This window comes from Echiichthys vipera (assembly GCF_963691815.1).
Source record: "Echiichthys vipera genome assembly, chromosome: 11".
Classification (NCBI taxonomy): domain Eukaryota; kingdom Metazoa; phylum Chordata; class Actinopteri; order Perciformes; family Trachinidae; genus Echiichthys; species Echiichthys vipera.
Genome location: NC_139836.1, coordinates 13,259,189 through 13,285,788, shown reverse-complemented (window position 1 = coordinate 13,285,788; position 26,600 = coordinate 13,259,189). Strand labels below are relative to the sequence as shown.

Below are 26,600 nucleotides of genomic sequence, written 5' to 3'. Positions count from 1 at the left end.
CTCATCCAAATGTTTTCTCTCCCTTTGTTCCCTTTTCTAGAATGTTGTTCCCTTGCATGTAAATTAGCAAGACAAACTCTTTTTGATGAATGTCCACTTGGGTTTGCTAAAGGAAAATGCAAGTTTTGTGTCCTTGCAGGAGTTTGGTGGTTGCTAAGCAACAGGTCTGTAAGCCCAGTGTGTTGCCTAAATATTTACAATCCTCAATTTCAATGAAGCCGGGACGTTGTGTAAAACATAAATAGAAGCAGAATACAAACCAAATCCTTTTCAACCTGTATTCAATTGAATACACTAATATTCACTCAATTTGAATTTGATGCCTGCAACACGTTCCAAAAAAGCCTCGACAGGGGCAACAAAAGACTGGGAAAGTTGAGGAATGCTCCAAAAACACCTGTTTGGCTAATTCCACGGGTAAACAGGTTAATTAGAAACAGGTGAGTGTCATGACTGGGTAGAAAAGGAGCATCCCCAAAAGGCTCAGTTGTTGACAGGCAAGAATGGGGTGAGGCTCGACAGTTTGTGATTAACTGCATGAGCAAATAGTCCAACAGTTCAAAAACAATGTTTCTAAACATACAATCCACGTGTTACAAGTGCGTTGCTTTGTGGTAAAAGGGTGCGGGTACTAGACTGGCCGGCCTGCATTCCAGACCTGTCTCCCATGGAAAATGTGTGGCATATTATGAAGCGCAAAATACAACGGAGACCCCGGACAGTTGAGCAACTTAAGTCTTACATTAGGCAAGAAGGGGAAAGGATTCCACCTACAATGCTTCAACAATGCCTCAGTTCCCAAATGCTTAATGAGTGTTGTTAAAAGGAAAACAAAGTTTATCAGTTTTAACATTAAATATATTGTCTTTGTAGTGTATTCAATTGAATATGGGTTGAAAAGGATTTGCAAATCATTGCATTCTGTTTTTATTTGTTTTACAAAACATCCCAACTTGAGTGGAATATGTGGTTCTTTCTGGTTAATAAGACTAAAAACACTGGTGTCGAAAGTTGTTCAATGTGGTTTGACCAGTCTCTTGTATAGTTTTGCTCATCCTTAGGTTTGTTTCTATCTTTATTCTGATTGATTCGTTTTTGTATGTTCCATGATGAGACAAACCTGGTGGAAAGAATGCACTGTTGCTTATTAACACTGCCAAAGTAGCCAGTTTTGAAATCTATAAATTGGCTTTAATGTCTTATTGCTAAAATATTTACAGTAATTGAGTGACGTGGCAATCCAACTCATGAAGTGTAACTTTACGAAGTATGAACATAAGTGAATATTTACCAAATATTTGAAAAGTTTCTTAGCTAGTATCTTACCAGATAAGACAGGTGATTGAGAGGAGAAAGAGGTTCTGTTTGGGAGAGCTGCTGAGTCCTTGATAACAAACTCCTTGTGAGGTCTCTGGCCATTAGTGAGTTTCCCGCAGGAGGCGGGAGAGCTCTGGGGTTAGAGGGTCTGCCAGATATCTCTTCTCGTTTGATAAAGGAGAAAGCCTGAGGGCCAGAGAGGCAGCGTGCAGGAGATCACAGGACAGCCTAATGGTGTCTGTCTACGGCTCTGTTACAGTTGTTAAATTTCACACTTATGAACAGAGGGCAAATTAACTGTCCCAGCTGTGTTTAGAAATAAATAAAAATATACTTTTATGATAGAAATGAAAACAAGACATGTGATGCATAAAAAACTGAGACATGGCTTCCACCTTTAACTTTTATTAGTTTCTGTTATAGTTTAGCAAAGCAAACATCAAAGTATGAAGGCATCATTTCATAGAACTGTAATTAATCTGATCTTTAATATGGCACCACTGAAAGTGATTCATGAATCATACCAACATTAAAAAATAAACCAGACACATGTCTTAAATTCAACTGAGGAAAAGAAAAACAGGCATTAACCATTACATGATGTACTTAAAATTACAAATCATCTGCAAGCAATACATAGCCAAGAATTCATACTTGGACCACCTCCTTAGGTCTGTGATTGTGATTTTGTAGTTTGATATGAAATAAGGCAGATTCCTTTAATACAATTATAGACAATCTGGTAAGTAGACAAGCGAAAGCAAAGAGGACTGTAATTCCTGTTTTTGTGGATGTAGTTCAAAGCAATTTGTCTGGCATGCAGTAGAAATGGCGAATAAAATGGGAGACGAGAACTAATAGATTTGTTATAAGATATCCTCTTCAGTGTACGTGGGCCTTTTCTTGGTAAAACGGGTTAAGCTGCAGTTACAGCAGTCGCAGAGATCAGATGTGATCACTGATGTTCATAGATAACAGGCAGGGGGGGGGGGGGGGGGGGTTTACAGAAGGTGGTCTGAATCGAGGGGCTGATTTGACTAAACAATGGCTATCATGCTGCAGTGTGTGAGGAGACGTGGCAGGTGTCAGTGTGTTGCGCTCCAAAGAGACTTACAATGCAGTGTGTTGTCAGGTATTCCACTGCTGCATGCCATCATGACTGTGGCGTTGTAAGAACCAAAGGAGGGTTTATGTTACATCACCCAGCCTGGAGTGTCAACATGTAGGAGCTATGGCTGTGACAGCTTCACCGCGCTCTCAGTGGGTATACTGTAGATCAAATAAAGAGACTCGAACCTGGTTTATCTCATCACACCCTGCTGGCAAAATGAATACAGTATGACTCTAACACACAGTGAGGTATGGCTCATCTTTTCTGGTTGATATGTTCAAGTCCTATAGTAAGGTTTTGCACATGCGTACATACAATCATACATACATACAGTACATACATACTTCAGGGATGAGTACTTTCTGAACAAAGAGGAAGGCTAAATAAAGTTAGGAATGTGAGCATTTTGTGAGTAACTGGTTGTCCTGGGCCAGTGTCAGAGCCCATACTGACATGGGCCAGTCTGACACCAGTGTGGTTGGCCTTCGCACAGTTTTGCTGGCTGTCAGATGAGGTTGATTGTCCTTCCCTCAGTCATTCTTTCTTCTCAACAGTGTCTGGATGGAAAAAAAAGTTTTATAGTCTGAATTTAGTTTTCCCATGACTGAATTACTGGTTCTTACATTAAGCACACAATACTGTGTCTTTAATATTACTGTTTATTGATGAGCATATATTTCTCTGACTTCAGCAGAGGAGATGATTGGAGAATTCTATTAGCAATCTCTGCTGGGCTGAAGTGATAATTGCACACCACAAAATGAAAGGGGTGAGTGGAACTAAAGTGGAAATGATCAACAGAAACAATTATGACAATAGTCGCAGATTCATTAAACATAATTGTTCAAGCAAAACTGCCAAATATTCCCTAGTTCCAACTTCTTAATTGTGAGGATGTGCTGCTTTTATTTGTCATATATCATGGTAAACTGAACATCACATTATCAATATTGGTTGCACATATGGAACAATGTAATAGCCTTTTCCCCCTGACATTTTATAGACCAAAGGAATGAATCTTTTTGAAGGGTTGTACTGAATAGTTCGGAACTGTATTCATAACGTTGACATTCAGATTCAAAACAACAACAGAGAGAGCGTGTAGACCCAGGATATTACCACATCTAACTCTGTGAATAAGGGTTTATTTCGACCAAGTCATAGTTGGCGGTTATTGGAACAGTGGGAAGATCTGCTACATCCACTGGGATCAAGGACATGAACTAGGAAAAATAAAATGTCCCTTTTTTGGCGTTGAATTGCAAAGCATCAGGAGACATGCTCTGGGGACCAGGAATTACCAAATTTCATGGCAATCAATCAGTTGAGATTTGATTCAGAGCAAGTACAAGACAGTACTAAAGTGCCTTTTAGTAAATCAGTAAACAGAACTTGTTGAACATCTCTATAAAAGCCAATAAAGGGCAGTGACATGTATTATTACCCAAAGTTTTCTTTTCAAAATTTGATCTTTGATGTTCTAGAAATTGTGTGTGATAGACAGATGGATAATCAGACACTTGGCCACTGAAGCTGAGAACTTTAGAACGATAAAACAACCCACCAGCTTTATTCAGAGAAGACTGCAGTGTGTTGTGATTGCCCAATGTTATGTGTTGTGATATAGTACTGTGGCTAATTTTAACTGCACACTATGTGCTGCCCAGCTCCCTTATACGCCATCCCATCCTGATCCACACGCTTGTTCAACAACAAGCTTTTTTTCTCTGGCACTCTCTTTGTCTGGCATTGTTTAAGCTCTCTCCTTTCTACATCAGCCTGTTTGCCTCTGCCAAGTTATTTCATATGCCTGTCCTATTTATTCAACCCTGACAATCTGTTCACAACAGTTGCTTAATGATTTTTTTTCTACCTGGAAACTTTGATACCCAAATCTGAATTCCATTCTTTGGCTCAACACCCCTCAACACACAGAACAAATGCAGACATAGAAATTCATAGCACTCTTCACAGATGTCTACATTCAAATTACATGCTGTCTTATTACCTTAAATCTCAACAGAGACCTGCAAATAAGTGCGGTATCCTTATCAAATATGATTTATTGGCATGATTATTGCTCCTGCAGTCTGTTTTGGATGCATGTTAAAGTAATATGCATTCCACACGTGATTTATTAAATGCCTGATAGTTGAGTTTGCAGGCAATTCATCACACTCAATCTCCAAAGACATGCTGACACGTTTATACAAAAATATCCTACAACATAGCCCCTATAGAGAGAAGGAGATGGAGACGGGGGGAAACGGAGACAAGGAGGGTGAAACTGGGTAACACTCAGCTGCATAGCTCGATTCTCCGGATAAAGTCAGTTTTAATTCGGCAACTGTGGCCACTAAAAGGAATATGCTTATAAAAACAGGCCGTGTGCGAATGTGAGTGCTTCCCCCAACGCCCTTACCTTTGGACTGAATGCTGTCAGTTAGAATGGAATCAGGTTCTTCTGAGCCCTCAACATGATCTTTCATCTCCTCTACATAAGAGTAGGGGAGAGAAATAAGAAGAATAGAGAGGGAAAGAGAGGGGGAAATGTGAGGAGAGGCTTTGATATTCAAGCAATATGTTGCTCCGCTTCCTGCACAGAAAAGCATCAATTAACCTCGGCAATCTCTGTGCCCTGCCAAGCCTGTGAATCAAGCCGAGTGGGTTTATAGTTACAGTGTAGCTAACAAGAACTTTTTAGCATCAGGAGGGAGATGGATGTGAACATCTTAGTGTCAAATAATAGTGTTTTTAAAAACCTTCTTCTTCTAATACTGTCTAGAGACTCTACCATTAAAATGTAAGTGTATCTAATATATAATCAGAAAGCAAATATGTACTGTTATATTTTATGAATTGAGGCAGGTATGTTGACAGAAATATCCACCTGTGAGTAGCAGAGGCAGGAAAGCAAGAAATAGAAGAAGGGATGCGGAGAGCACAGAGGTTTCTGTTAACTGATGCGTCACAGTGCCCGGACTGAATAGTTCATGGGGAAAAAACATGATCTCTACTCACCTCCATTGCTGGTGCCAGTGTTGTTGATCTCAGAGATATCTGCAATGTGGAGCACATATAGATACAGACCTGTTACTCATCTTGAATGTCAATTCATGCATGTGGATGCAGCTGATAAAAGGCGTAGGTATTGGTAGAGGCAATCATTTGTGCAACATTATTCTACTTTTTTTGCTGAAATTACTTTCTGCTCGAAAAAGTAGACCTGCCCAAAACCAGTTCCAAGAATTTTAAAGCAAATTCAGACTCAAGGCATGTCGTGATGTTTATCAGTCTTTCTTGCCTGGAAATCCAGTGCCTTCCTAAAGAGTTATTTTTCAAAAAAGAACAAAACAAATGCGAGAAGGGAGAAAGACACATGCAAAATTAATTACTGACTGCCATCCCTGTAAGGCAGCCTGAGACCCCCCCCCCACCCTCTCTCACACACATCCTTCTACCCCCTCCATCCTCCCTGCTACCACAACTTCTTCTTCTTCACTCCCTGAGCAAGCCTCGCTGCTTCCCCACTTTGCAACAACAATCATCCAAAACAAAGAGCACCATAAAAATAACTGCACTCCCCAGGCAGTCCAGTGATGATGTAAACAAATACAACTGCTTAGGCGTGATGGAAGAATCCAAAAGTGTTCTGTGCTTTACACTCAACACGTCTGCAGTCAAGGTAATTTAATTCTTTATACAAACGCAAGTTCCTTGGATAAAATTGCAGGTTTGGATACACGTAAGATTGCAGAAGTTCTTAATGCATATAGACAGATGGGGCGTGCTACCTTTGCTTCGCTAGCAATTTGGACCTATTGGCTGCCAGCAATACATTACACTGCACACTTCGTCAACATAGAACTGATTTAATCTGTTGCAACATTTTGGAATGAAATTTCTCCGCCCCGAGACTCCACTGGGACTGCTGAAAAGCAGGAAGGATAAAGCAACAACAACCCCCCCCCCCTTTTTTTTTTAGTTATTGATCTGAGACATGCCCAACTGCCCAGAGGGGGAAATAACATTTTTTTCCACAAAACTATTTAAAGGATAACTGTGGTAATTTACAGCTTCAACCTTATTTCCATTAGGGGTGTAAGAAACCAAAGTGTTCCAAATTGCATACTTGTTTCTGTTAGTATGTACTGCAGCTGATCTTATATCGTATGTACTATTGCATTTAGTATGCAAACAATTGGGACATACTGTACTTCTACTTCTACATTACGACTGACGAACTTTGACCCTCTTGTTCATATATACTGTGATTGTGGGTCAGAAAAGCCAGAAAACCAAAATCCGACTGGATGTAGTAGAACATCCTGGTATTTTTGGTATACCAGGATTCATATTCCAAAGTAGACCAGATATATGCATACAGGACTTATGGTTGGAGAAATCCCCTAATTATTTTGGGGTTTTACAGGAAATAGGGCTAGGGCTTAACAGGTTATAACTTTATTTTGAAATTCACACTTTATATCATTTTAATTGAAATTTTTTTTTTTTCATTGATATGTCTGGAAGGAGCTTGGTGATAAAAATCCTATTTGAGTAGATTTCTTTAAGTTGATATAAATGTTACTGGTCCCTGAATTGAATAGAATAAAAATGGTAATGTGGCAATATTGTGACATCAATAAATATTGTGTTATAAAAATCAATATAATAATATTGTGATACTACTATCATGATTCATATCGTATCACCAGATTCTTGCCAATACACAGCCCTAATTTCCATAGATTTAGCTCTGATCAGAAATACTACCATTATACTTATACTTACCAAATAATTGCTGAGTAGAGCAGCAAAGAAAAATTACTGATTAGCTGACAACTATTACATTAATCGCCAACTATTTTAATAATTTATTAAGCTGTTTATGAATCATTTCTTTTCAAAATTATCTGATTCCAGCTCTTTAAATGTGAATATTTCCGGATGTCTTTGATCCTCTGTGACGGTAAACTCAATATTTTAGAGAGGACAAAACAAGACATTTGAGTCATCTTGAGCTTTGGGAAACACTGATCCACATTTTTTTGACATTTTATGGACCAAACAACTAATCGATTAATCGAGAACATAATCAACAATGAAAATAAGCATCAGTTGCAGATCAATTGCGTCGATCATAGTTTAGAAATGTAGATCTAAAAATCAAGTTTTCTGTGCAGTGACAGATTATTATCAGTTTTGGTTTTACTTTCATATAATATTTGTTTAGATAATCTAGTTCACCATGGTTTGTCTGAACATTTGTTAATCACCTGCTGATGTTACGATGTCATTGTGTTCCCAGGGATCTGCAATTACTTGTGTGCAATGTTGTCATAACCCTGAAACATACTTTAATGTTTTCTGCTTTATTGTAAATGAATCAAAGAAGTTAATATTCCCCAGATTCAGATCATCACTGTAGTGGAATTAATTGAAAGGAAACATGTACACACACAATGTACCACGTGTTGGAGAGCCAGGCGTGTATGCATACACATGAAATGACATACCATGCATTTTCCACCCTATCACATTACAGACATTAAGGCTGATGGCAGGACATGTGGAATGCGCCTGATGTTGCGACACGTGTCGGAACAGAGCCTTCATCATGTCTGCCATTTTAAACGAGCTAGCATAGCATGCCTGTGTGCAGCAGCAGGAGATCACTGAAGCACTGGCCTCATTCCAGACGCTCCTTTCTCCTCTCTCTCAGGTAATAACAACACAGTCTGGTTACTATTGGGTAGCATCTTCTTCCTCTATTATCCAGCACTGCTCAAGACAAAGCAAAAAGCTCAGAATTTCAATTAAATGTGGTCCCAACCTCCCCTGCCTGCCTGTGGCTGGGAGGGAACAACAATGCGGGCAATGTATGTCTTGCTCTCTAATTTGACTCCTGTGTGCTGACAGAAGAGGGGCTATCATTTAGGGGAGGATGTGAGTGTGCTGTGGTAAACACATAAACAAGATGGGGGAGAGAGAAAAACGGGCCTCTGTCAAGGTTCTGGTGAAGGAGAGGCACAGTCCACAGAGAGCTGATAAGGAAGAGAGAAAAACAGTAGACCGAATTGACTCCCTCAGCAGGAAACTAGACAGCTTACACCAGTGGTTCTGAAAGCTGGGACCCTGAGGTGTCTTTGACTGTGTCTCCCACCCTTCATTTTGTTATGTTAATTACCATGACGCATGTTAAGACAATTTGTATACTGTTTGGGTAATTGTGGTTACTCAAATATTTTAGGCATCAGCATCTCAAACATAACAGTTTATATATCTCCTGGATTACACTGAAAAAGAACATTCCTCCATGAAGATAGGCAACCTCAGTAAGCGTGACTGGTAATGAGGGTTTAAAAGCATAACTGATATTTCCACACAATACAGTTTGTTATCTGTCAAATTATCATGATGTTTGAGTGAAGTGGACATGTTGATTGACAAGTGGACAGAGGCCATGCGGGAGATCACAAACTATTAAAACATTTGCAGTACATTTACATTCTTTAACTTTTCTTGTCACTTCAGCCTTTCAGAAGTTCCGTGAAAACATCCCGGAGAGAAAATACCTCAGTGGCTCAAGAGGGAGGATGAGTGTGAGGATGTGTGTGTGCTCACATCTGCACACATAAGAGAGGGGAGAGGAAGGAAGAGAGTTGGGCATAAGTCACCCTCGTATGCAGACAAGCAGAAAATTACATACCCCCACCTCTCATTCATTTATTAGACAAGAGGTAGTTAGCGTTTTGTTGGTCAGCATTAGTATACTGCACCACAATATTCAGCCCTGATGAAAATGTGTACGAACTGAGCAGCAATGGCAAGGTAGATTTTACAGCATCGTATTAATAAATTAAATATTTGATATGGTGTAACTGTAAGGCTGTTTTGCATCATCCTTGAAGGGCATTTGTCACGAACAGCAGCAGTTCTGCCCCCACACTACTTTTAATGTTCTTGTCATTCTAACTCAGTCAGCCCACAGGGGAGTCCGTCCCTGTGGGTCACCCACACAGCAGCAGCATGGGAAACCGTCTCTGCTTAATGTTCCAGACAGGAGCCTTGGGCAGAACAGGAGGTTCTTTTTGTCCCTCAGCCACAGGACATCTCACTGTCTTTTAATTCAAATCCTCTTTTCTTGAGCAGTGAAAGAATAAAAATCGATGGAGGTGGAGAAGTGTCTGTGCCCTACAGTGTCAGTTCCCCAGGAGAATTTTATTCTCTTCATTTGATCCCCAAACCGTGACGTTGTGGGCTGGTCTGCCGTCTCTGAACAGGTCCCGGAGCTTTGATCCAGCTGAAACAGGTGTCCAGTTTCTCCCACTCAAACAATCGACGTGACCCATCACAATCTCAGACTGGAAGCTACTGAAAACCATTAAAACTGTTCTTTCTCTCCCCAGCAATGGCTCAGTGTCTAAGTTAAACACACTTTCACTGATTGCATTAAGCATTTCCATTTCACTTGAGTTGATCAAATATCTGGTAAAGGTCTTTGTTTTCTGTGGTTAAAATGAAGCAGACGGAGTGCTGCTGCTTGCTCAATAGCATTTAATTTTGAGAGAGTAAGATAGGAAAATGTCTAGGTCAATACCAGTATCTCTTGAGAAGCTCAATTCCTTTTAAAAGATGAGAGCAGAATTAGTTTCAGCAGGTAAACTGGGTGGTCTATGAGGGATCAGGGCCTGGTCTGCAATGAATCATGGACATTTAACAAGTATCAAAGAGACCCTCATTGAACTTTACATGGACTAATAGCTTTGGGGCTGAAATGCCTACTGCACAGATAATTAAAGAAATCTCCCTGCTCATGCAAAACAAGAACTCAACAAGTGCCCAACCAAAAGAACTAATGAGCTGGTAAATGTAGAAAGCAGCCCATTTTCATATGTTAATGTTAAGTTTGTAGTGCAGGCTTGGGGAAATAGCTTAGCTGCATGAGCCGTCAGTCTCAAAACAGGAAAAAAAAAAGATTTGTGAGGAAAAGTGGGTTGCCGCCCATCTCTTCTTTGCTATGAGATGAAACACTGTCTGACAATCTGAGCCAATTAAAGAGCACCGAGCTGTGACCTGCAGGCTAGGGAGACGAAAACAAGCCTGTTCAATAAATACTATGACCGCCCCTCTATACGGCTATCCTCCTGAAAAGCCAAGACTCTCCATTAATATTCCGCCTTTCTTCTCCCTAAGAAAGGCCGAGGGGTTGTGGACACTAAGAAACATTGTGTTCCCCTGCGGGTTTGGGTAACCTTGTAGTTGTGGCTGATGAGGGACGGGCTCCAAGTTGGGTCAGGGTCCCCTAAACAGGCTGAAAAGGCCCAAGCTCATTTCACAGGACTGTGACATGCTTGACAAGATGAGAAAACACAGAGTAGTCCAAATGACTGAAAAGAGAACAGGACACCATCTGCTTTGGGGTTAAGCTACATCTCAGAGAAAGTGAAGATGATTATAGGGCAGAGAGAGATGGCAAGAGATAAAAGGGGGCACAGTTGACAACACAAAGGGAAAATGACCACTGGCAGCTAGTTGGTAAGACACCACAAGGGTTGAAAGAAACAGGAAAGCCAGTAAAAATGTTGTCTCCACTGGCAATGTCTCTCACTCTTGATCTCTCGTCTTAATCTTTTTCTATTCCCCACTTTGTCCAAGATACTGTGACAAAGTCACAGTGGTCTGTCAGAAGACAAGAAAGGAGATTTAAAAAAGAGCAAGCACACTGAGATGAAAGGAGTAAATGAATAACTGATTAAGTGAGCGAGATAGACAAAACAAAAATAGACACGGAATGGAAAAAAATGCAAAACTCCCCCTGTGTGACCTACATACCTGCTAAACCTGCTGTCAGTGGTGGCCTGCTCCTCTCTCATCACTCGCTGAATTACTTTACATAATCTTTAGACTCTCCCTGCACTGCTAGCAGGCCTGCTGCAGGAAGCTACCCACCTCAGTCTTCAGTACATATTGTGGTTTAGTATATCAAGGCACAGACAGACAGTCTTGCAGGGCACTGGTTAACCTGATCTGGCTAACCCCCACAATACATTAAAATGGGACACACCAAGGCAGAGCTGAGGGAGGTGTAGGAGCGACAGGCCTGGATGTTAATGTGCTGATGTGCCACTGAGGATACAGCTCGGGCCAGCTGACTGATTTGCAGTTATGAAATGATGCTTCTTCAGGGCAGCTCAAGGACTTCTGCAGGAGATCATGGATCGGACTGGTCAATATAATCAAAGTGCTCGTCTAGACTGCAGTGAAAACCAGGAGTCCTGGCAGAGCAGCTGTCTGTCACAGAAAGGTCAGCTAAAGAGCAGCGTGATTTGTGATTCTCAGTAGGAGCACCAAATATATGTGTCAGCAGTCCTTTGAAGGACTGACAGAGATGTAATTATAGCAAATGAAGATATTGACTTAGTAGTATTGTGTTTTTTTTAAATAGGATTTTACTTTACTGCCGGTTTCTGTTTTCCCCAATTTTATCCGATAAAGTTTTTTCTGTGACTTATTCTATTCTATTCTATTATGTATCACTTCCTGATCACAGTATGGCATAATACATTGAACTGTATCACATTAAGGCTGTAACTAACCATTTATTTATTATATTTGTCATTTATGATTCAGTTCAATTAACTGTTGCAACCAACAGTCCCAAATCACAATTTTCTGGTGGAATATTGTCAACAAAGCAAATTCTCCACTATAAGAAAGGTGGAATTATGAAATATTTGATATTTTTGCTTCAAACATCGTAATGTAGTTTATCAGAATAGTCGTTGTTATCAGAATATTTTTGTCAATCAAATTGATTAAATGTTGCAGCTTTAGTATCATGTTGTATTGTATCTCATTGCATCATAACCTCTGTGCATTCTGAGTGGACTTTGAGAGATTAGAAAAAGAGCTCAATATCTGGAAAAATACTAGTGAGTGACATTTTCAATCCCAGCTGTCATGTGTAAGTCTCAAAGACCATTGTTACTATCTTAATATCTTACTTGGGTTTTCTCCTGTTTCTAACCGAAGTAGCTTTCCCATCAAATTCCTTCATTGATTTCAGTAGACAGGCAACCCATATAAACATCACTCAACACTGTCTTTATGTGCGTGTTTTAATGATGTTTGTGTGACAGAGATTAAAATGTGTTCCTGCCATTTTAAACACACATTTGTTGCCTCGCTGCTGGCTGACAAATTCTCACTCTGCTCAGAGTTGATTAATTTGCCATTTCTGTGAACCAAACAGAGTGGTGGATATAGGATGAGAGAGTTCATCAAAAGAGGAGCTTCAAAGGAGGACAGAAAAAGTGTGTCCCTTGTAGATGAGACCCCCTCTCTTTGAGGCAGGCTTCTGGGCCAGAGGTGACCAACATAATGAACATTGTGCACATTGTACTCCAGCTAAATGGAGAAGGGTCTATCTGCAGAGCTCCAGGCTCAGGCCAACCTCCTCCTCCCAAGCTTGGAGAAAGCACTGACAAATTACTGGAGATGGGCAACGAAACACCTTTGTTGTGTTTTGTCAGCTGGAAATTCATCTTTAACAGAAGTGACGCCAGAGATGATATGATCAGGATATGATCGCATACCTCATAGTTTGAAAAAAAATCACACAGCGCCCCCCCAAAAATATTTGAAACATAATATATGTAACTTATAAAGTTAGCTACGGTAACGTTAATCGTCATGTATAGTAGAGCAGCAACCTCTCTCCCACAAAATATGTTGAGCTAGTTAACATTAGCAAGCTATACAGTTATGTTAGCTATACGATATGTGCTGTTTAACATTATGTTACCTAACTGTGTAAGGTACAGTTAATATTAAGCTTGTATTGTTTAACTTGGTGCTATTGGTGGAGGTCGCCTACTTTATACAGTGGCATGGACAGATACAGTATTTAACGCGCTAATAACTCAAGCTATTTTCAGTATGTTGTTTTGACCTCGGATAACAGCTCTTAGCTGTGACTGAATTTCCACATAGGCTAACCTTAACTACTGAATATGTATGGGTAGTCGACTCGTCTAATGTTAAGTTAGCTAGCTTACGTATTGTGCTGTCCCTCCAAATTTCCCTGCTGATCCCACGCTACTTCACGGCAGCATCATTTGTTCTGATTGAGAGAGCCCTAGAGGTGATTTTCCACCATGGGTCTTGGCATTGGAGATGGGACCCAGCATCGGAAGGGGTCAAAGCCTGGACACTATTGAGCTAAATGACCGGATTCCTGTATTTCTCATCAATAAGAAGAAATTACAAAATGATGGAGGGCACTGTCATACTGAGGAATAATGGCAACGAATGGTCACTCAGACTTCACAGGATTTTAAAAGCTTTTTCATATTGAAATCACCAGGGAACCGGCTTGATTTGACATCCAATGTCCTAAAATTAACAAAGCAAGTCAAAACAAGAAGTCATATGGAGTTTAAGAGTTTAAGCAAAGCCAAATGGACAACAACAATGAAAGCTGCATTAATACGGATAAAGATAAGGCTGTGGTTAGTCTCCTCATGGCACCCACACAATGCCTCAGCAGGTTTGTGATTGGTGGAGCTGCTGTTCCTGGACTTGAAGTCAGTGTAAAAAGCTATAAAACACAAGCAACGCCGAATGTCTTCAGCCAGTGACAGCTTGCTCCCTGAGGAGCCACTCAGTGTTAGAGTATACAATGTTATGCCAAAAGTTAATTGTGTGCTGACAACTCTTAGCCACAGGAAAGACCATGGCCCTCTAGAATTAGATTTACATCACCAGTATCCCATTTTTCACACAAGTCATAGACAAAGGGGCTCAAAACAACCAATTAAGCAAAGCTTCAAATCCTTTTCGCTAAGACGAAGGAACATAAATGCAAAGCGCACTTCAGCAACAACAAGCTTTGAGAGGAATTTACCAATGAATTGTAGGGATAAATTATTCAAGCTGCTAAAAAGAAGGACTCTTTTGATCTGCAGTGGATTACTAAGAAATTACACCTTTTATGTGATGCTATACAAAAAAGAATGACCACACAGGGTCATGGGCTGTGATATTTTTGCATGTACCTGGAGATTGCCAATGCCAAGTCTGCTGGGTTTGTGCCCGTCTGATATGTTACACTTAAGCTCTACCACCAAGGGAGTAAAATACATAGAAATCAATAACATCCCCCGAATAACATTCACAAACAAGAGAACACCACCAATTCTCATAACAGTTGTTAAAAGGGGATTTGTTGTACCGCCATTTGAGGCTTTTAAAAAAAATTTTTTTATTGTGTGTGGATCTTACAAGGGGGGTAGGTGGGTTCATGACGTGCATGTGGTTTTTGGGCACCATACGGTACAGCTGGGCTTTCTGCTCAGAGCCTCACATACAATAAGCGGTTGTGACAGGGTCCCAGCGCAAAATAAAGCACCCAAAGCCATCTATACTTAAAACATCCTGGCCACCATGGGAAAAAAACCCATTTGGAGATAGAAAGTCATGAAATCAAGACAATTTAGTAACCATAAACCAATGAAAACTTGGATAATGAGTGTGTTGTTGTGATGATTTTTTTTTTTTAACAACTCAAGTACAGAAAAAAAAGAAATCAAGGGAGAGATAAGCAGCCTCTTGGCTGATGTAATGGTGTCTTGTGTCTCTGCTTTGTTGAGACTGAGATTCTTGTGATGGCCTGCTAGGTTTGTCTGTCTCTCCACCCTCTTTCTCTCCACCTCCCCTGCAGGGTCCCTCTGGCCTGGCTTTAGTGTGCTATTACAGTCTGTACCTTATTTACCCGTCTGGTCTGCACCCGGCCGTGCTAAAGGCCCAGACACACCAAACTGACATCAAAGCCTTTACCTGGGCCAAAAATGGCATTTTAACACACAGCGAAGACTACAGCCAACAACCAACAGCCAACTAGCACGTACACTCTGCACCTTCATGAGACGAATAACTCTCCATACCAGCAGGAGGTGGTAGTCTGTATTCATCATTAAAAAAAAACAGAAACCGGAAGACCAACAGAATGGGTCTTTAGGCCCCCAGGAGGTGGTGAGCCGGGCTTTGAAGACCATTTGACATAGTGGCTAAAAAGTGGAATTGCAACTTTTGGAAGATCTGCACAATCCCCATTCAAGTGAGCCGGAGCACTGAACTGTAACTAGCCAGCTCGCTTTGCTTGTTTTCCTCACTTCCGTTTCTCTTCTCGTGCACTGATTGGCTTAAGTTGAAGATCCGATCAGACGTGCTCTGCCGCTTTAACATGCTCAAAAAGCCGACTTCAAGGACTGACTAGTGCCATTGGTTCGGGACTACCTACCAACAGGCCGACGATGTTTCGGGGCATTAAAGCATTCTCTGTAGTGTCCTTCCATAGTCAAGTAGCGGCTTTCATCCCACAGTCAGCCTTTAGCAGAGGCCAGCTTCATCAAAGGCTGAAAAATATGAGGGACATTCAGGCTCCCTTGATTGCAAGGTTGCCTGTGCTTCATATTCAGGCATATGTTGAAGTGCAGAATTGTAGGAAAAGCACTGTCTTTTGGTCACATTTTGAAAAGGCTTTGTCAATAACAGGCATATACTAAACTGAGCGGCAGTGTTATGGGAGATAGAATGGTCTTGTGCACCTTTTTCAGGTTTGTGTTGGCGCATTGCATGACATGCAAATGCTTTACAGACAAAACTTGCTCAAAGTGTGATTGAAAAGAAGGATGAGCTGCTGTTCACTCGGTGGCAATGAATCTCTGCAGGCATTAAATCTTACCTTTGGAGCCAAGACGATAGCTATTGACTCCTGTAGGAGAATCACACATGCATGAAGGAAAAACAATTTCTGTTCACAACTCAGATTTATTTATTCCTTGCTTTAGGCAAAGGCAGTCTTATTTTAATTTATGGATGTTCTGTGAGCTTACTGAAGCGGGTGCCCACTCTCACAAGTCACCAGAACAAGGCTTACTGGATAGATATTTCAAACATTATAACAATATAGCTTGCATTTCCATATTAAAGTATGTCATGAATATTCATAAATAAAGGCTGCCTGATGCTGATTCAATTTGGGGAGCCTTTATAAAATCCCAAATATCAGACTGAGAATCTCATTGCCTGTGCAGGGAGATATCTAATAAATATGATTCGTATTGTGCAGCCAGATTTAAACTATAAAATCTCTCCTCTGCCTTCCTCTTTACATGCCTCTACTCCACACACATATTCTAGAGAGCAAAAATCGCCAGAAATTTGTTACATATTGTTTTGATCTCATGGCTCTTTGTTGATTACAATACTGCATTAAATTAAATTAATTTGTACAACTAAAAACAATGAGAATGTCTAATATTTATGCGAAAAGGCCTAAGATGTAAACAACAAATTTTAAAGTTTGGTAATAGAAACTGTAAAGACATCAGCAAAGGACCTGTGTAGTATCCTACATCTTTATATAATACAACAGAATGTGTGTAGACTGAATAGATTCTTACATTAACAAGTTACAACGCATGTGAAAATGAACAATACAGACAGCTATATATTATTTAGTGTGACTGAGCTGGGACTGAGATGCTTAGCTGTGATAAACACTTCCATATGTGCAATATTGAACTATGTGAGAACAGCAGGATGACAACTGACACTGCTGACAACTGGGAGCACGTGTATGGAAGCATTTAGTGGACTGAAATGAAAGTGTAATCTCACAGTAGCATTTTCATTAATTGGGTCAGAATACTGTGTTGTAGATGACATTGATGTAGATGAGGTTGTATTTTTGAGCTTAAGGGAGCACTCTCTCTCACACACATCCCATTAAAATGAATAGAGACAATTTATACCTGTTGCATGGTATAAAAAGTGAATGATATTGTAATGCTTTTAAGTATTATAATTTAGTGAAACAGTGTGACGGCATTGAACTGTAATTGCAATTTGGCTCAATGCCTTTTCCATTGTCAAACTTTAATGAAAATTTTAAAGCAAGATTAGACTTTGAAAATGAAATGTCAAATGGCTTTTGCATTTTCAAACTGACAGAAAATGTGCATAAAGGTATATAAAAAGGACAATGGATTATTCCATTTTAATTTAACTCGCATCTAAAAATGCAAAAATGTATTTATTTTATATTGCATTTTCATTTTCAAATTTTAATTAACATTTGAAAATCGGCAAACAAAGTGGGGTTTGAAAGTGAAATGTCAAATGGCATTTTAATAGTCATTTTAATATCATCAGAGAATGACCAAGCTGCGACTGAAAATGAATGATTGAATTATAATTCAAATGTTGACCCAATTAATGTAAGTGGGAAATGAAAATGCTATCGTGAGATAACATTTTAAGTTTAATTTGGTCCACCATATGCTTTCATAAACATGTATATTCTGTACACGTTCAGATGCAAAGGATGGCATTTGAGAACACTGTAGCAACATGTCTGTCACCATCTATACACATCTTGCAATGTAGGATCACTAATATGTAGAGTGTAAACATCGTCATCCAGGAGGCTTCACTGATTACCGCCATAATTAACAGGTCAAAGGACGAGAAGGTATCAAGCTGGTAATTAAATCAAATACATCCACAGCCAAAGTTGCAGTACAGCTGGTTTGATGTCAGCTACAGTTCTGTAGATAAATCAATGTACCCAACTGAGCAAATACCCAAACAACAAAGTAGAAAGCATTCCTCCCCAGCATTTACTATTGGAGTCAAAGAGGTGGCTTGCTTGTCTTTTCTCTTGTGTTGGAACATCAGATTGATCTTTCTTTTTGGCCACTGTTAGCCGCAAAGCTTACTTTTTTTTTCTAGCTTGCCTCTAATCAAGGTAAGCTCCTCTCCTGTTTCTGTCTAAACCCAACATCTGACAGCCATCAGGGTGTGTGAGAAGAAAACATATATCACCATCTCTGATTTATTTGTACTTGCAAACTACTACTTGAATGAAGCAGATTTAACATCCATGGCCTTAAGCAGGCAACGTGATTACAGTAATTATTTTTAATAAAGGGTATTGGCTCTAGAATTATTTGGTCTTGTCCTGTGAATAGCTGGTTACGTGTGGCTAAGATGGGCAGTGTTGGCCTGCATGAGATTCAATATCCGAGACGGTAACTGTCTGCAATCTATCCAAGGCCCTGCTCCTCTATACAAAATGCAATCCGCCTGCAATCAGGACTGACACCACTGTTTACTGTTTGACAGTGTCCCCACACAGTCCATGGCCCATGGTAACCCTAGACAGTGACAGACACTGGCGGGCTCAGGCACGACACAATCAACAGGCAGGAGTGAAGCCGTCCTGTGATGGAAAGCCTGTAGTGTTTGTAGGACCTATTCCAATGGCTTTTCAGAGAGGATGGAGAAGGCTATCTCAGATAGATCCATCTGGAATGTTCACTCTCACCCTAAATTAATTGAATGTCAGTCAAAGAGAAAGTGAAATGGAGGAGATGGAGTGACTCAGACCTTTGTGTTAGTGCAGTGGTGGGAGAGGGGTGGCTGTGGCTCACAAATCTAACCCTCAACTTTTTCAGAGAGTACCCTTAATCTGTGACAAGTGATTCAGAGAAAGATGAGGATAAATAAAGATAGATTATCCTATGTCGTCAATGAACTAACAAAGATGGTGGCTATGCAGAAAGAGTACAGGTTTGAGCCAAAGTCATCGTAGAGCTAAACTACTGTGGCTGAATGCAAATAAAGCCTATAATATATGGCAACTAAAACAAAGAGAGTACAATGCAATAAAGTTGACTTCTATTCAATAATTTTCCTTAGCATCAACATGACCAAAACCACCAAGATCTCTCAATAATTTCTGACAGCCAATTTGTTCTCACCGAAAATTTAAATCTTTAAAAACAAAAACAAGTCACAAATGTGTTGTCTTTTTTAAAGGCAAAGTCATTTCATAAAACAGCTGGGCATTTTAGTTTTAAAGAAATATTATTCAAACAGCAGTAAATCATGTATTTGTTAGGCACTATTTTCGGCTGTGGATCAACAGTGAGTATTACAACAGAAGGTCGTGATTGTGGAAGTGACTCTAAATTAACTACAGTGCTCATGTCCATGAAAGAACAGGTTACTCAGTACAATGGTTTGGCTCACTGATATGTTTTTAATAGAAAACGATGGAGGGGACTAAACGTATAAGGCTTTGGTAACACACACACACACACACACACACACACACACACACACTTTTCAAGCGACTTGTTTACAATGAAAAAATATTGAACACTGCCAGCTTTATTCTGCTCGAAAAGAACAATACCTATTTCATATAGTGATGGTAATCACTCCTAATTCTTTTTATCAGCTGTCTTCAGCACCTCAATCACGGCTTCCAGAGATGAGTTATACCACCAGAGGCCACCTGTAATTCCTAGCACTTCCTGTACAAAGGAATTTTACATGGTTGAAGTAGATCTTAGAAAGGCTGAGATTGATTTGAGGGGAAAACTAGTTTGACAAACAGCAAACAACAATAACAACGCTGACCATACTAATTCAATACTCAAGTATACAAACACACCAGACTGGAGGAGGAAATCACATTGATAGAAAGTCAGTCAGTCAGACTCTCAATCAGGTCAAATCAAATCGTATCAAATCAAATTCAAGTAAATCAGATCTTACCTTCCATCTCCACAGTGGTCTTTGCTATGTCGTCATCTTCTGCCTTTGCGGCGGATTGCATTTCCTCTGCTGGAAAAAGGAGGCAAAGTTTTGATGTTTGTTACACGTTCAGTGTCTTAGAAGACAGGTGATCACACCCATATGTCAGCTTGACCTGCCATGTCAGTGTTAGTACATGCTGTGGACTATGAGGCTCCAGTGATAGATTATGTCCAGTCTCTGTAATACTGCACAGAATCTGAGCCAATTCTTTCTCACTGCTCATTCTGTGCTGAGAGATGAATTTGTATAGATTCACACACTGACAGCAAGAAATAAAAAAAACACCCTTATTTTACATTTGTAGTGTTCCATCTCTCAAACGTGTAATTTTATTTATGCTGTCAGTATGCCAGTCATCAGGGTTTCTTGCATTCAACTGACTTATTCATAACTGTCTGCTGCAGTGCCCTGTGGATATTTTTTGTTGCATACAGTGATACAGTACTTTTACTATCAAGAACTAAGACCATCAACTGAACCTCTTTCAATTTGGTATAAATATTTGTGACTGACAACTTGCGTACCTTTCCCTTTAGTATGTAAAAGGATAAAAACAAACACACCCTTACAGGGATTGTTGTTCTGCAGAAGCAAATGTACTGCTGTTGACCCTGAATTTTTTCAACATTTTGTCACTTACTGATCTAACTTAGTAGAAAAAAATGTTTCCTTCTTCCTCCATCCACAGGGCTGTTTTTCTTTTGCTGGGTAATGTTAACGTTTCCACAGTTACTCCGGTTATTTTCACAGTCCTCTATTTACGCTTCTGATGATAGCTTCTGTAAGATTTTTTGTTGAGTTTCAAGCTGTTTTGTTGACTTGCCTGTTAGCGAAATGCTTTCAGGTAAGCAGTGAGGATGTATTTGTCTTGGGCTTTGGAAGCGCTGCTGCTGACAGTGTGGAAGGCAAAAGACTTTGCCGTCTTGGGTCAGACAAAGAAGTCTCCGTGTTATTATTTTATTTCATTAATACGTACAGGCATAACAGTTAATTCCTCTTCCTTTGTGCTGTAAAGCGAGTCGCCATTTTCCCGGAAGTTCAGAATTGCATAGCAAAAGCACCCATCTAAACTGTGGTGGTGTCATTACTCTATATCCATTACATTGTGCAGTCAACATTTAGTTCATAATAAGTTCAAACAGAAGAGTTATATTTAGAATTTCCACTGTTTTAGGGAGAGGGAGACTGAACAGTCTGAAAGAGAGAGAGGGGAAACTTATGTGGTAAGGAAAAGGGCTGTCTGAAGGTAAGGTAAAGCACTGGAAATATTTTAAATATAGCATACATTTTTGCAGCAGTGCTTTGCTAAGCTTCTGTGTCAAAACCCCTGCCTGCTTCTCCAAACTGGGGGTGTGCTGACCGCCGTCTGCTGTAGGGGATACACAGTGTATGCACTGTACAACCCCACTTCAAAATATCTAAACTATCTCTTGAAATACACACCTTTGTCTTCATCTTTCTCATTGTCAATGCCTTTGACTTCATCTTCCTCTTCTTCGTTGTCAATTCCTAAATCTTCATCTCCGTCTTGGTTTGCATTTTCATCTTTATCCTGTTCTTGATTTGGCTCATCGTTTCCTGAATTTTCATCTGGAGGCACACAAACATTGAAAAAATAAAAAGAAGTACATTTTGAAGGATTAACTCAGGCAGAGGGAACCAAAGCCTTCACATTAAATCCTGTAACACATGGCAGAAAACAGGCCCATACATCACAACTGCTGACAGAAGTCTCTCAGAAACACTTTTACAACAGGTTGCCCTTTTCTGCTTGAAAGGTGTTTGACAGGAAAGAAGGAAACACTCAGGAACTTAGAAACAAGACATTTTCCTTCAGAGAAAGTACTCGCTTTAGGTTGAAAAAAAAAGATTGATTAACAATACTCCAGGATACAAAACATGTATTACAGTGTCACTTGGTGGACAATGGATTGCTAGCGTTGTAGATGTATAGTATTAGTAGATCAAGAACCTCATTTGCATGAAAAAGAAACAATACAAAGCAAAATGTAAAGGGACAGAGTAATCACTGTAAACAAATATGCTAATAAAGGTCTGAGTGCAACGGTTATTTTTTACAAAGTAACCAAGACCATATTATTGAAGAACATATTGATCTGTGGTCTCAGGTGGTCTCAGGCTTTCAGAATGATGCCACTGCTGTATTTCTGGCTGCATTAGTCTGCAGGTGTTGTTTTAAATTGTATATCCTTGCTCCCCCTAGCTCCTACGTCTCTGTTTGTGTCTCATGAGAAAGTAATTACATATCTTAGGTTTTGGATAGTATCCCAGGGCTTCATTTGCTATAACTCTCTCATAGAATATCTACACAATTCATGTTCAGAGAAGCTATATCTGTCAAATCTTAGTCATTGGGATGGGATTTGAATAAAACAAAAACAGAAGAGAGGCGAGGCGCTGCTCGCTGGCAGTATGCAAATGCAGAATCTTAATTATATACCACTAGCACAGAGGATATTCAGAGAAAGAAAAATGGATCTAGCTCAAAGTTAATGGTTGCCTCTAACACGTACCATGCTCTCTCTCTTTCTCATGCTTACGCACATACACACTCAATTTACTTAAGGCTCTCACTGTCAGATCAACAAAACACATCAGAGTCTCAGGGTCTGTTCATCCAGCCTGTACAGATACATTTAGAGCTTTGTATACTAGTTTTTCCTCTGCTGCTAACGAGACTGATCAGGTTAGATCTTTAATCAAACTCTGGGATGAAGCAAAAACAAGAGCAATGAGCTGCATGACAGTCAGCTCGTACAATTCCCATCTCCTCCAGAGATAAGAGTCAGATCAATGTGCGCTCCTTCCCTCTCAGTGAGTGATGCATAGATTAGTGGCAGTCTGCACACCAACAGTAACACGTAATCACAACCCGGTGTACATGGAGCCCTGGTTTGTAACTGTACTATACCTGCGTTTTGACTCGCCATGTCCACGTCTTCATTTCCCACAGCGTCTAGAAAGTGGAAAACATTTGAGTTCAGTGTCGAATTGACTTGGCTTTCGATATCACCTCAAACAGCCTTTTCATTCCATCTCCTTGTGTAGTTTTGTCTTTGTACTGCAGTATGAGAGCAATGGAACCACAAAGACATGCATAAATTAAGTGACAGAAAAGGGAAAAAGAATGTCACTTCCAAAACCATACATAATTGACAGATTTCTTTGTTCCAATCTTCTGTGATAAGAGAACTTTTTTTTGTTGGAGTGGTGGCACACAGGATGAAAAGACTGAATGGGAGCAAATAGAATATTAAATGTCTGATGACAAATGACATTGAGAAGAATTGGTAGAGCCGAGGGGCTCAGAACATGTGTTAATGGTCCGTAGAGCTATATTACCATCGTCTGCCTCCTCTTCATCCCCTATTTCCTCTTTACCTGAAATGGGAGGGAAAAGAATCATCAGCCAAACCCAAGCACGCATGGCAATAATGCCAGTCGTTCAGTTAGAAAACAAAGCTACCAGTCATACTGATGATCACAAAGGATTCATCTAGGGAGAGTTAGCATCATATTATATCCTTAGCACCACTTTCACAATGTGTTTTTACAAAGAGGGCTATAATGGAGTTTTTTCTGCCCATTGTCTAGGCTATTGGTAATGAATCCTACTACTGCACGCACTAATAACAACTCCCTTTTTTGTTTGAAATACAACAGTTAATTTGTTAGCTTTGCGAGTCTTTGACATAACCTGCTTTGAGCTTCAGTAGTGAAAGGCTTACAAACTTTATATTGTTTCAATGAAAAGGGTTTCAAATGTGTATAAGTAAGCACTTATAGAACCAGACCAAGTGTCTACAGCCACGTTAGCGGCTCTGCCACGCTGTAATTAGGCACAGCAGTGCTTTGAGCTCAAGTGTAGCATTAGCATACTAGCATGCAGTGACAATGCTAACATGTTGATGTTAATTGGGAAGATTGTAATGTTTGCCACGCTCACCATCGTATTTTAGTGTTAGCATGCTAACTTCAGCTTGTTTCCATTGGACACAAAGTACAGCTAAGGCTGATGGGAATGCCACTAGTTTCACAGATATTTGGTCATGAACAAAATATTGAACAAATATATCAACCTGAAATTGTCATAGGAGCTCCTATTGTACAACTCCATGGCAAAAAGTTTTCAATGTATTCACAAAGGCAGATTTTAGTAGTGAGTGACATAACACAACTAATCCCTGCATCATATCTGTTACCCCCTTCTTCTGCAGCACCTTTCTCGTTCTCTCTCTCACACACACACACACACACACACACACACACACACACACACACACACACACACACACACACACACACACACACACACACACACACACACACACACACACACACACACACACACACACACACACACACACACACACACACACACACACACACACACACACACACACACACACACACACACACACATACATACATAAACCAATGACATCTGGGACAAATTGAGTAAATGAAAGCCATGACACCAATAAGGGAACATGCTCTACAATGGCCATTGTGCAGCTTCTATAATTGCTTTTTTAACAAGCTGTAGAGAGAAACCATTTTTTCATATCTATGCAATTTTGCCCTGCACTCAGAACAATAAAAATGCCAGCCTCAATTAAATGGGGAAAAGGCCAGTTCTACCAGTGCTGCATGTTTTACTCAAGTGCCTCTGTCCATCAGGCAGAATGCTGGTGACACACAGTAGATGGCAATCCTTTCTATTAATCATTACTGGCATTTTGAGATGGCGCCACAGACAGAGGGGTTGAAAAGAATACTTCATTGGGAAAGGCAGGATAAGATGAACGCCATATTGGCCATGAGGTCACCCTAAACCTTTTCTTCTGCGTTTAAAAATTATGCATGGCTGTTGTATCCGTCTAAAGTGATCCCAAACAACAATATATCAGATACGACAAAAGGCTGAATGCAATTTCCTCCCTGTTATTTGATCATTGGTATTTGGCTTATTGAATGGAACAGTATTCAATTTGTGATAAAGGATGCTAAGGGACAGATTGTGGAAAAACACACATATACACACACAAACAAGACAACAAAAGAGTCTATGTACGGCAGCTGTGATTTATAATGGCTAAAGTTCAATTAGAACACTGTCTCTCTAAAAGTAAAAATCCATCCTGTACCTCCATCAGGCGGCTCACTCATCATGCTCCAAACAGCAGGTGGCAGCATTGTCCCAGCTTTCCTTAACAATACTCGCTCCTGTGAGTGAGGGTCTAACATGCAGGGTCTAACATACCTCACACGGAAAGGCTCCAGCCAAAACCATCACCACTGTTATTGTCAGTACTCCCATGAATTTCACTTTCAGAAATGCAGACAATTTTAAGGCACTCGTCTGCACTTACTGTACATTGAATGAGCGACAGCGCTGTAGTGTTTTCTTGAATAAAGTGTCAGTCTCACACACAGTTAAATTATTTATTTATGTCAACATCAGATTCAGGAGTACAGTTTCACGAGTACATAAACTATTTAGTTGCTGATATGCAACCTTCCCTGTGTGTGCTTCTTGCATGACTGTTCAGTAAACATCGACTACAAGACGATATTTTCTAGAAAGTAAAAGCACTATCTCATATTCAGAAATGAATAGAAACGCACACACACACACACACACACACACACACACACACACACACACACACACACACACACACACACACACACACACACACACACACACACACACACACACACACACACACACACACACACACACACACACACACACACACACACACACACACACACACACACACACACACAATCTCCTCTCCAGCCCTGACTCTTATTGTCTCCATTAACGCCAACTGAGCAAAGGACAAAAAATATTTTTTTTTTTCCAAAAGGGGAACTTGAAAAATTCATGAGACATGTGTAAAAGGAAAAAGTGCTCTAAGATGATCAACAGCTATCATTCAAAGACCTTTTGCACGAGATATGTGCAAATATGTATGTGTGTGTGCGTATATGTACGTGCGTGTGTGTGTGTGCAAGCAAAGTGAAAGTGTGTTTGTGAGTAATGCTTGACTGGTTTCCACGGTGTAAGAGATGGTATCCCGTGGAGAGGCTCACTGTCAATCCACACATAGCGCTATTAATCTGCATGTCCATCCACGCTTGGTGCCATCTCTCACGACCCCCCAACCCCACATTTTTCCTCGGGTCTTTCCCAGAAAGCTTGAGCTTGCCAGGCAAACAGACCGGGCCAGACATTGATTTCTGGCTCAGTGTTCACATTTTACTGTGCCCTGTGACATCTACTAATCTCACTAATACCAATCTGATATCAAATCAGATCTAAAGGTTCTATACTCTGTCCTGGAACTCTGTACCACTGTGTGTGTCTCACCCACCCTTTCTCTTTTTCTTTTTATAGCTCGCAGTATCTGCATGCTGTGCCTATGTTTCATATGGATTACATCACAACATGGCTCATCATCACACC

At 40.2% G+C, this 26,600-nt stretch overlaps 1 protein-coding gene across 2 annotated transcripts in view; it reads right to left on the bottom strand.

The window, feature by feature from the left end:
- Positions 1 to 1,771: 1,771 nt before the first annotated feature.
- Positions 1,772 to 26,600, bottom strand: part of macrod2 (mono-ADP ribosylhydrolase 2) — a 446,660-nt gene continuing 421,831 nt past the window's right edge. Inside the window, exons 11-17 of one of the 2 annotated variants that reach the window (XM_083922595.1) lie at positions 23,468 to 23,506; positions 23,037 to 23,081; positions 21,548 to 21,694; positions 20,063 to 20,131; positions 5,450 to 5,488; positions 4,851 to 4,922; positions 1,772 to 2,985 (exon numbers count right to left, since the gene is read on the bottom strand). In XM_083922595.1, coding sequence (XP_083778721.1) covers positions 2,963 to 2,985; positions 4,851 to 4,922; positions 5,450 to 5,488; positions 20,063 to 20,131; positions 21,548 to 21,694; positions 23,037 to 23,081; positions 23,468 to 23,506 — 434 coding nt within the window. In that variant the 3' untranslated portion in view covers positions 1,772 to 2,962. The remainder of the gene's footprint in view (positions 2,986 to 4,850; positions 4,923 to 5,449; positions 5,489 to 20,062; positions 20,132 to 21,547; positions 21,695 to 23,036; positions 23,082 to 23,467; positions 23,507 to 26,600) is intronic. The other variant, XM_083922596.1, reaches the window with a different exon arrangement.